Here is a 12,180-nt window from a genome sequence, read left to right as displayed (position 1 = left end):
CCCAGCGTGGCTGTGTGAGTCTAGTTGCGTATTCCTCTATCGCTCTTTCTATTTTTGTGTGTCTGACTCTGCGTGCTTATGTGTCTGACTTTGTGTTTTTTGTGTGTTTTTGTCCCTCTGTCACCGTGCCCGTGTGACTGAGCATTTGTTTGAACGTCTCTGTGTCTGTCTTTGTGTTCTTGTTTGTCTGACTTATGTGTGTGTTTTCTGTGTCTGACTTTGTGTTTTGCGTGTGTGCGTGTATTTTTATCTCATTCCCAGCGTGCCTGTGGGACTGAGCGTCTGTTTGCATGTCTCTTTGTCTGTCTTTGTGTTTTTGCGTCTTTGACTCAATGCGCTTTTATGTAGTTGGCCCAGGCCCCATCGCGCGCGTAAGTTGGGGAGAAACTGTCTCTAGATCAAAAGAGAAGTAGATAGCAGCTGGAATGGTACCACAAGATCGATATGAAGATTCGAACGCTGACAAATCGAGTACAAGAAAAAACAGACGCAAACACTATGAGAAAACGGCAGCTCTCATTAAACGTCAATTGCTCGCTGTCAAACTGTATCTAGTCACTCCTTGCCACTTTAGAAACATCTAGATATCTCTAGAGTGTTCCTTACATATAGCTAATAGAAAGCCAAAGGCTCTTTCCTGTAGCTGATATATTACTTCAAAAGAACAACTTGGATAGAAGTGATAGAACAAAAAATAAGATGCACTTTTCGATAAATAAAAAATAAAAAGAGAAAATATCATGGAAAATGGGATAAGACCATACTTGGTAACTACGATTGAATGTTAAGACAATATAGGCCAGAGATTGAACATAAAAGAAGTACACCGAAAACAAGTTCGAAGAAAAAAGAGAATACACTTAAATATGAACCAATCTGATTTGTTTTGTTTTTTGCTCTGTTTCAAATATCATATGAACCTACATTCTATGTTATTCTGTTAGTAAACAGTCTATTTTATTTCAGTTACATTAGTAAAAACGAATTAAAAAGAGATGCAATGGAACAAAAAATGTTTTTGCCTAACATTATAGGCAAAAGCATAGAGAGTATCCTTTTTCAAAAAGCCAAAACAAAATGAACATAACAGTAAAGCTGAGAGAAACGACGATAATATAAGCAAGTGAAAAACATAGATTATAATGCCAATATTTTGGTCAAGACCTTCACCATCCTCAGTGAACGATATTAAAATAATAAAAAAATAATTCATAAAAATCCAAAGATAATATGGAAATAAGACTTTCTCAGAACTTATTTAAAAAGCCTAAAATACAATTTTTTCGCTAAATTATATGATTATATAATTGTATGATTATATTATATATGATTATATGATAAATTATATGATTATATGATAATATTATTATATAATTAAATTATATGATATAACTAGCTGTTGGGGCGGCGCTTCGCGCATCCCCCATTACATTACATTATAATCAGAGCCAGTAATTTATCTTCAACAGATAATAAATGAAAATGATTTTCAGACGTCAGCTTCAGTAAGTTTATTTTAAATTGAACTTGAATATTTTCTATATGATCAAAGATCAGATGATCATTTTTCAGGAACTAGAGCAAACTTTGAATCTTTTTTCCAAATTTTCTTAGCCATTTGCTCTATGGACTTGTTAAAATTGGTTTCTAAGACAATCGTTAATTTTATACAGATGTTGGTTTACTCCAGCAGACTTCTTGCAGGATTTATGATGTAAGGATCAAAGGGGAAAATGACATCATTATTATACTTTTTTAGGAACAATAGATTCGTCAGATAAGAAATAATTACCACAGAACAACGAGAGAAGAGCACAATAGCTCAATGTTATGCTCACTAAGTTATGCTAATGCAGGATGTAACGTCAACCACGAATATCTCAGGAAATATTTCCCATTTTTTCATTTCTTCAAAACCTTTCTCTAAATTTGGATTTAGTTTTTAATACGCTCTAGCAACTGCTAAAGCCATGATAAATAACTAAATTGCCTTCCGTAAAAAATGACGAATTTCATTAAAATTGACATAATTTAAAAAGTTTAACATACACAAGCATATAATAGAAATCTTTAAAGTAAAGAATTATTTCTTTTTCTCGAGAAATTTAAAACAATTTAGCGAAACTTCTTAGTTTGAATAGACAATTCTTTTAATGTTAATATGTCCTGGCTAGAACTTCTCAACTTTAAGCTGAAACTCAACAAAAATTGAGTAGGTTAAAGCTTGAATCCTCAAAGATGAATTCAATATTTGAACAAACTTCTGATCATGTGATCGGATTTGCACATGAAAGTAATCAGTCCAATCGGTTCCAAACAGAATCGACTGAAACTGAGGAACGAAAAAAAGAATTCTTATCAATAGACATTTTTGATGATAAACCAGCCACAGAGAAGCTGACTAACTGCCAGACGAAGACGGACGGAACGGACGGAAATGAAAAGGACGCAGCCAAACAGAAAAAGAAAACATCCTTTCAAAATGACAAGAAACGATCTACCCATAAAAATCTTGTGAAAAACCTGAGATCTCAAACTAATGGAAAGTTCTACGAGTGCAATGCGTGCAGGAGGAGATTTTCAAATAAAAGTAATCTTAATAGACACCTGATCACCCACACTGGTGAAAAACCCTTCAGGTGTGACGTATGCGAGCGCAGTTTTAGTCAGAAGAGTAATCTGACCATACATATGAGAATCCACACCGGTGAAAAGCCATATAAATGCTATGTGTGCAACAGAAGCTTTACTATAAATAATCATCTCATTCAACATTTGAAAATACACACCGGTGAAAAGCCCTACAAGTGTGACAATTGTAAGCTGTGTTTCAGTCGAAAGAGTATTCTTGTCGGACACGTGAGAACCCACACCGGTGAAAGGCCATACATATGTGACGTATGTAAGCAAAGATTTAAACAGAATAGTACTCTTCTTATGCATCAGAGAACTCACACTGGTGAAAAACCGTACAAGTGTGACCTGTGTGAGAGGAGTTTTTCTAGGAATACTACTCGTGCTAACCACCTCAAAACCCACATGGATGAAATTATACAGTAAACATATTATAAGATAGCGGATTCAAGTAAAAATACTACTCCAGCTGTACCCATAAGAACCCACACCGATGAAAAGCATTCAAGTAGGACATAAATGCTCTGATTTTTCAGAATAGTACTTTTGCAGCACAATTGGGAACTCAAACTGGTGAAAAGACTTGCAAGTATAACTTGTAAGTGATTTTTCTTAGAATGGACCTCCTGCTAAACACATGGGAGCCTAACCCGATGAAAACCTTACATTATTTGACATATTCAAGGGAACGTTCATTCAAAATTACACATGTTGGAGACAAGAGAATCCACAGCAATGAAAAGCCATATAAATGCACCATATGCAAGTGGAGCTTTTCTCGGAATCAAAATCGTGCTAAATATATGAGCACAATGACCAATGAAACGAAGACATCTCTCTTTAGATTATGAACTTGTCAATAAATGAGTTTTTAAATGAAGCTTATTTCTTTAAGTGAGTTACATATATTTTTGAAAAAGAAAGCTATGACAAATATAAGTATTAAAAATATATCTATAGTTAGACCTAAAAGACACAAATTGACAATTTTTATAAATGCTGATTCATTGGAGAATAAAGAAGTTTTTGTCTAACCACCTGAAAAATCAACTAATCAACAGCCGTTCGGGTTGTTGGTTTTCTAAACTGCAGGTATGGCTTAGGAAATGTCAGGAAGTATTAAAAATATATCTATGGTTAGACCTAAAAGACACAAATTGACAATTTTTATAAATGCTGATTCAGTGGAGAATAAAGAAGTTTTTGTCTAACCACCTGAAAAATCAACTAATCAACAGCCGTTCGGGTTGTTGGTTTTCTAAACTGCAGGTATGGCTTAGGAAATGGCATTGACAAATTGTCTCAAATAATACAAATCCAAAATGAAGAAGAAAGACAAATGTGACTAGAAGATTTGCAACAACGACGATTGAAGCTAATTCAAAACGAAAGTAAAAAATTTAGCGGCTGAAAGATACGCAATAGCAAGGTTCAGAACGTTTCAAAAATAAAAGTAAGGAGCAAAGACACTTGCAGTTAGAAGACATGCGACGCTGAGAATCTGAAAGTGTTAAAATCAAAATGAAGAGCAAAGATGCTTTTGGTTAAAAGACATGCAACACTTGGATTTAGAATGAATTGAAGATGAAAATGAAGATGAAAGAATTTTCTGGTTAGAGCATATGCAACAGCGACCATCAAAGCATTTCAAAAATAAGAGCAAAGAAGAAATAAATATTAGTTTAGAAGTAAAGAGTTGCCACAATCTTTGGTGCCAACAAGGTATTGCACAAACCCAGTAAAAATATACTAAGATGCCATAAACTACATAAATGTTACACATAACTCACTGGGACTCTTCAATGTTGCTTGTATTCACTAAGTACCCATCCAATTTCCCAAGGATAGAGTAGCAAAGAACGGTATTTCATTTGGAGATTACTATTTGCATGGTCAAATTGCATTGCGACCACCAGAATTTCAAAATAAAATTCTCTGAAAGCCTTTTTTAGGACGTCGGTTGCTCTCTAACGAATTCCACAAACAAATACAAAACTTGAACTCATGTTTCGGATACGTTCTCATTCTCGCTTTTGCTTTTCTTCTAACCGCAGGTGTCACTAAAGCCTTAGCTTTAGGGGGCACAAAACCCAGTAAAAATATACTAAGATGCCATAAAATACATAAATGTTACATATAACTCACTGGGACTCTTCACTTTTGCTTGTATTCAATAAGTACCCATCCAATTTCCCAAGGATAGAGTAGCAAAGAACGGTATTTCACTTGGAGATTGCTATTTGCATGGTCAAATTGCATTGCGACCACCAGAATTTCACAATGAAATTCTCTCAAAGCCCTTTTTAGGACGTCGCTTGCTCTCTAACGAGTTCCACAAACAAATACAAAACTCGAACTCATGTTTCGGACACGTTCTCATTCTCGCTTTTGCTTTTCTTCTAACCGCAGGTGTCCGCAAGTTTCACTAAAGCCTTAGCTCTAGGGGGCACAAAACCCTGTAAAAATATACTAAGATGCCATAAACTACATAAATGCTACATATAACTCACTGGGACTCTTCAATGTTGCTTGTATTCACTAAGTACCCATCCAATTTCCCAAGGATAGAGTAGCAAAGAACGGTATTTCATTTGGAGATTGCTATTTGCATAGTCAAATTGCATTGCGACCACCGGAATTTCACAATGAAATTCTCTCAAAGCCCTTTTTAGGACGTCGCTTGCTCTCTAACGAGTTCCACAAACAAATACAAAACTCGAACCCATGTTTCGGACACGTTCTCATTCTCGCTTTTGCTTTTCTTCTAACCGCAGGTGTCCGCAAGTTTCACTAAAGCCTTAGCTCTAGGGGGCACAAAACCCTGTAAAAATATACTAAGATGCCATAAACTACATAAATGCTACATATAACTCACTGGGACTCTTCAATGTTGCTTGTATTCACTAAGTGCCCATCCAATTTCCCAAGGATAGAGTAGCAAAGAACGGTATTTCATTTGGAGATTGCTATTTGCATAGTCAAATTGCATTGCGACCACAAGAATTTCAAAATGAAATTCTCTGAAAACCTTTTTTAGGACGTTGCTTGCTCTCTAACGAGTTCCACAAACAAATACAGAACTTGAACCCATGTTTTGGACACGTTCTCATTCTCGCTTTTGCTTTTCTTCTAACTGCAGGTGTCCGCAAGTGTCACTAAAGCCTTAGCTTTAGTGGCAGTAATGGTAGGAGAAGTAGTGATACTAATACATGGAGTAGCAGTAGCAGCTTAATAGTAACAGTAGTATATGCATTAGAAGTAGTAATATGAGTTAAAGAAGTAACCATAGAATTCAAATATTGTTTAGTTTTAGTTAATATTGTCAAAAACAATTTTTTTTGGCTAGTTAAACATCTCCCACAAATAGCCCAGTAAGTTTCAACTTCAAACACTAAACTACTCCTAAGATTTGCTAATACCCCCTTTTGCTAACCCCCACACAGATGGCGTATTGTGATTCATTTCACCTTCCTCTCAATATTCCCTGATGATTTCACCTTCATACCTTAAGAATAGTTGTTATAGCAGTCATAGTAGTAGTATTAGTATTAATAACAGTTAGTATTAGTAGTAAAAGCATGTTCTTTGTATTATGCAACCATCCCTTCCATAAAAACTTTAGTCTGGGGTATAATTTACAACATTGGTCAATATAAAACATAAAATCTTGAAAAGGGGAAGAAAACGAGGACAATAAACAGCTAGTGAAAAGGTTGAAAAATCATGCAAATCATCCGGTCAAGACCTCCGCTTGACTGTCATCAGAGCAAAATAAAAATATGAGAAACCAAACCTTAAAACAAAACACAAAACTGCAATAGGATGGCCCTGTTTTAGTAATGGTGAAAGGGTAACTCAACAGTGGAAGGTCAAGTCTTGACCGAAATATTTGCATAATTTTTCAACTTTTTCACTGGCTGTTTATTGTCCTTGTTTTCTTCCTTTCTTTGCAATTTTATGTTTTATCATGATTAGCTAGTGTGGTCTCAATAATTATTTACATCACTTGCCTCCAGTTTCTAGGGGATGTGTTATCCCTGAGTTTTTGTTATGTGATCTTTGGTCTGTTTTGAACAAAACGGCTATATACAAAATTTGATCAGATGTATTTGGGGAAAACAGGGATGGGGTTGAATTTTGACAGGGTTGGGGAACTTGACGAATCATTTGAGTCCCGTCCAATTTTATAAGACCTCCTCCACAATAAATTCCATATACCCCCGTGGTATAAGTTACAACCCTTCCCCCGGGATCCTGGCGGGCGTATTTTGACCCCTAAGTTTTGTTATCTGATCGTTGGACTATTTCAAGCAAATAAGTTATCTCAAAATTTTGACCGGCTGTATTTTCGGGACAAGAGGGTGCATTTATATGGGGGGGATAGATACCTTTTGATCACTTTTAACTCATAAAAAGATCAAATGAGCCACCTTTGAAGTTTATACGACCACTCCTTACATAAAACCCTTATATGCCCCCTGGGCATAACCTAAAACACTTGACACCAAGTTCTGGGGGGTTGTGTTGTCCCCAGAGTTTTTGTTACTTGATATTAGAACTATTTAAAGAATGGCTATCTCAAAGTGTTTATCGGATGGTTTTGAGGGCAAAGGGTGTGGGGGAGGGGGGCTATTTTCCCTAGAATATCTTTTGACTCTTAAAAAGTGAACTAGAACTATGAAAAAATCCGCTAATGTCCAGCCCTTTTATCTCAATTAACCAGATAGTGATGCAATATTGGCTGACTTCCGACAAAACTAATTTATATTGATGGTGACTGGTTGGAAAATACTTGACTGTAACCACTGGCCTTAAACTTGGCTTTTGGACGTTTTCGAATTAATGCGTGTTTTGATCTTGGCTCTCCTAGTTGCCCTCCAATTTTTTGATTACTTAAAAAGGCAACTAGAACTTTTTATTTTTTACGAACGTTTTCGTTGGTAAAAATTTGCGTAACTTACGAATTAACTTACGCAACGAACTTCTATATTCGTATGTTTTTATTGCGTATATGAGGGGGTTCTACCCTTGTCCATACCTCGCTCTTTACACTAAAGTTTAAATTTTGTCCTAATTCCTTAAGAATGACCTCTGAATCACAAAGGCCATAGAACAAATAGTTGAAATTACTAAAAATACTTTAGCGTAAAGAGTGAGGTACAACGAGGAGGTGAACCCCTCATATGCGTAATAATTTCTGTTTGGTTTAAGTTTTAATGCTGCTCCTTATTTTCAGTAGAAAAAACTTTTCATATTTATTTTTTCATTGTTTTTTTTTTTCAAATAATGCTAGAAAATCCTGCGCCCTCTTCATTGAAATTCTCTTCCCCCATGAGACGTTCTTGCGTGGAAATATCCTTCCACGTAACCCACCTCTCAACTCTCCCTATTAACCAAAAAAATATCCCTGAAAACGTCTGTACATTTCCCAGTAACCCTTACTATATGTAAACACAGGTCAAAGTTTGTAACTTGCAGCCCCTCCAATGGAGACTGTGGGGGATTAAATCGTCCCTAAGGACATAGTTATTAGGTTTTTCGACTATGGTGAATAAAAAGGCTATCCCAGAATTTTGATCCGGTGACTTTTGGGAAAAAATGAGCGTGGAAGGGGGCCTAGGTGCCCTCCAATTTTTTTGGTCACTTAAAAAGGGCACTAGAAATTTTAATTTCCGTTAGAATGAGCCCTCTCGCGACAGTCTAGGATCACTCAGTCGATACGATCACCCCTGGGAAAAAAAAATAAACACGCATCCGTGATCTGTCTTCTGGCAAAAAATGTGAAATTCCACATTTTTGTACATAGGAGCTTGAAATTTCCACAATAAGGTTCTCTGATGTGTTGAATCTGATGGTGTGATTTTCGTTAAGATTGGATGACTTTTAGGGGGTGTTTCTCCCTATTTTCTAAAATGAGACAAATTTTCTCAGGCTCGTAACTTCTGATGGGTATATCTGATCTTGATGAAACATATATTTGAAATCAGCATTAAAATGCGATTCTTTTAATGTAACTATTGGTATCAAATTTTATTTTTTAGAGTTTCGGTTACTATTGAGCCAGGTCGCTCCTTACTACGGTTCGTTACCACGAACTGTTAGATCGTTACCGCGAACCGTTTGATTCTTCCCTAGCGGTAATTTTTTCAAACCAATGGTCCTTGACCATCGGAAGAGGGCTCATTTAAACGGAAATTAAAAGCTCTTGTGCCCCTTTTAAGTAAAAAGAATGGAGCGCAAATGGCCTACTTCTTACACCCTCTTTTCCCCAAAACACCTCAAATCAAAATTTTGAAATAGCCATTTCATTCTACATAATTAAAAAGTCTGAAATTTGTCATTACACACGTATAGTATTTGTTATTGGGAAACATACAGAAATATTTTGGGGACAGATTTTCTACGGGTATATTTCAAAGCGGATAATTTTCGGGGGAGGGCAGTTCCGGGGAAATTTTGCGTAGGGCATAGGGTCTTCCTGGCATGATCTGAAAAACAGACGTGGTTATGAATTACAAGAAAGGAGTGACTCGTCTCAATAATAATCGATCCTTTAAAAACAAAAATTTCATAACAATAGACTCTTCAGAAGGTTTGATGTTGATTCCAAATATTCAGATTAATTTGCCCCATCAAAAGCTACGAGCCTGGGGAAATTTTTCCGATTTCAAAGAGAAAGAAAACACCCCCAAAAAGTTAAGTGATCTTCATAAAAATCACACAGTCAGATTCAGCTTTTAAAAAAACACACCAATAGACGTTTTAAATTCCGGTTTACAAAATGTGGGGTTTTGTGTTTTTGGTCAGAAGAACGGTAACCGATGCGTGTTTATTGATTATTTTTCTCTAGGGGTGATCTTTTCAAACCAAAAGTGCCTGACCATTGGAAGAGGGCTCATTTGAACAGAAATAAAAAGTTCTCGTGCCCCTTTTCAGTAAAAAAGAATGGAGCGCAAATAACCCCCTTTTTACAGCCTCTTTTCCCCAAAAACACCTGAGATCAAAATTTTGAGATAGCCATTTCATTCTAAAGAATTAAAAAGTCTATAAATTCTGCAATTCGACCATTGCACACATTTAGTATTTGTTATTGGGAAATATTCAGAAATATCTTAAGGACGGGTTTTCTGCGGGAGCTTTTCTAAGGGGATAATTTTTTTAGGGGGGGGGGCTTCCAAAGAAATTTTACAAAATGGATGGGGTATTTCGGGCATGTTTTGAAAAACAGTCAGAAATTAAACAGAAAAATTAATTTTTTGAACTGAAAGTAAAGAGCAAGATGAAAATTTAGATTAACAGAAACTATTCATACATAAAGGGAACTTCATCATTCACAAACTTCGCTCTTTAAACTTAAGTTTGACTTTTCGTCATAATGCTTTATTTTAATTTTAATCCAGCTCAATAGTTTTAGTTGTTTTTTTTTTTTATCTCAAGCTGGTTTTCTTTTTTCAACGGCTATATTGAATCATTTCTGTGTAAACATTTTTGCAAATTTCCTGCATACGTTATCGGTTTTACGTTTTAAAAACAGTATCATTATGAACTATAAATTATTCCCGTGAATTGGCTGGACGGAACAGTTCGTTGCTAATTATACTCTAGCATGGTGATTAGCACTGATAAAACAATTCATTCTGAAATGATTAACTAACACATTTCCACGCTGTAATTTGCACACTGAGAAAATACAAATTTATATGATAATAAACTAAAAACATGATCTGGCTTATGGTTGTAATTAGAATATACTTAATACCTCTAAGATCTCGCTTTTTGTCTTCTTTCTGATCAGTGTCAAGCAAATTATGTAGCAATTATGTAAAGCATTATGTTGTCCACTGTTAGAAATATTTCCAGGTGAAGTTTTTAATGCAACTGCAGGCAAGAAAATAATTTCGTAAACAAGAAAATAATTTCTTCCCAGAAAAGCAGTTCGTGCCAAAAAATAAACCAAATTGAAATACTCCAACGATTTGGAGTGTTTTCTTTCTTTTCGAAATCGAAAAATTGTTCTCGAGCTCGTGGCTTTTGATGGATTGTGTTAATCTAAATGTTTGGAATCAGCATCAAAAATTTTGACGTGTTTTTTGTTATCAGACTGTAATCATTTAAAGAGTATATTCATAGGAATGTAATAAATTAAATTTTAGAAGCCAATGAAAATGTTTCACAGCCTTTCGAGCAATATGACGAATAAGCCTGCTAAAAAAAAAAACAGATGAAATTGAAAGAGTACGCAAAAACAGTCGTTTTCACGTAGAAAGGCATCGAAGTGAAGAAAGGGCTAGCAAGCAAGGGAAAAATGGAGCTTGATTTTGGGGAAAACCTTGTCTAGCTTATTTTGGCTTGTTTTTCAAAGGCTAAGGCTTATCTAGAATCTGGCTTACTTTTTGATAGAAAATTTTGCAACGCTGATGTCGAAGATGAAAGAGAAGTAAATTACTATCATCAAAAGTTTGAAAAAAGTTTAAAGTCTATAAAAGAGTTTATTATTATGATTCTTGATTATCTATTATTATCAATCACTTTTGGGTTGACTATGGTAATAAATTATCTTACAGTCTTAATTTTTCATTGCAGCTTATGTTTTTTTTGGTTATAAATATAGTAGGAATAGCTTAGTTAGTGATTCAAATGTAGCCTATTCAATGTTCTGTCTGATAAAATAGCCTAAGAACTACATTCTTATCAAAAGATCCTTCAGGTAAGGTAGGTTAATGTATCAGAAGGTAAATTTAGCCCCTTAAAGGGGCTCAAAAAACACCTAGCTTAGTAATCAAAAGTTTTAAAGTGTGTTTTTCTAAAGACACAAAAACTTGCACAACTTATAGTCCTTGCCCTGGAGGCTGGGAGGTGTCAGCCCAGCCTCCTGCTGCTAGGAGCATTCTAAGGATTTCTCCTTGTAGAGCTTTAGAATAATGACTTGAGTTATATAGCCTACAAAGTTCACTAGTGACAGGTCCTGTTTCATGTTCGGTAGAATTCCAGTTGAGTTTACACTCTCTGGAAGACCTCCTTTCAGTAAATATTTCATTGTTATATTATTAACTTAAAAATAAATTGAACATAGGCTACAACTAGATGCCATTTCCTAGGCTCTTTCTGAATATAATACTTGTTTTTCTTGGAAGTTCAATTTTAGACCCTTGAAATAATAATTTTATTCTGTATTTTTGGATATAAAAATCAGTTAAACTATAACATTTTTTTCAAACTTATTGTTTCATTATAAATCCATTTTGTAAAAATTGTATAGTTTACAAACATAGATTTGTCAAGATTGCATTGATGAAAAGAAATTCAAAACAAATCTGTCATGTTTTCTTCTTGTTCTGTTTTAGGCCTAACTGCAGTTTTACCTATATATATATATATACAAATATCAAAGCCAGCAGAAGAAACATGGCTGATAGAAAAAATGTAGAAATTGTTTTGAATATTTTATTCAACTTAATTGTAATAATTCAATGCTTATGAATCACATGAATGAATGAATGAATTTTATTTATAGTCCACCATACTATAACAGAAGAATGGGTGGAG

At 35.0% G+C, this 12,180-nt stretch overlaps 2 protein-coding genes across 2 annotated transcripts in view; both read left to right on the top strand.

Moving 5' to 3' along the window:
• Positions 1 to 2,238: 2,238 nt before the first annotated feature.
• Positions 2,239 to 3,060, top strand: LOC136037816 (gastrula zinc finger protein XlCGF71.1-like). Its single transcript, XM_065720648.1, has one exon. It carries the CDS (start codon positions 2,239 to 2,241, stop codon positions 3,058 to 3,060), a length of 822 nt encoding a protein of 273 aa, XP_065576720.1.
• A 67-nt stretch (positions 3,061 to 3,127) lies between these two features.
• Positions 3,128 to 12,180, top strand: part of LOC136037813 (selenoprotein F-like) — a 29,988-nt gene continuing 20,935 nt past the window's right edge. Inside the window, exons 1-2 of the mRNA XM_065720645.1 lie at positions 3,128 to 3,142; positions 10,997 to 11,179. Coding sequence (XP_065576717.1) covers positions 3,128 to 3,142; positions 10,997 to 11,179 — 198 coding nt within the window. The remainder of the gene's footprint in view (positions 3,143 to 10,996; positions 11,180 to 12,180) is intronic.

The sequence above is a fragment of the Artemia franciscana genome, chromosome 17, assembly GCF_032884065.1.
Source record: "Artemia franciscana chromosome 17, ASM3288406v1, whole genome shotgun sequence".
Classification (NCBI taxonomy): domain Eukaryota; kingdom Metazoa; phylum Arthropoda; class Branchiopoda; order Anostraca; family Artemiidae; genus Artemia; species Artemia franciscana.
The sequence above is the reverse complement of the archived record's forward strand: the minus strand, read 5'-3'. Positions and strand labels throughout refer to the sequence as shown.

What these genes read in the sequence shown, in the direction of transcription:
- LOC136037816 (XM_065720648.1), top strand. Translation starts at nt 2,239, where the DNA reads ATGAATTCAATATTTGAACAAACTTCTGATCATGTGATCGGATTTGCA.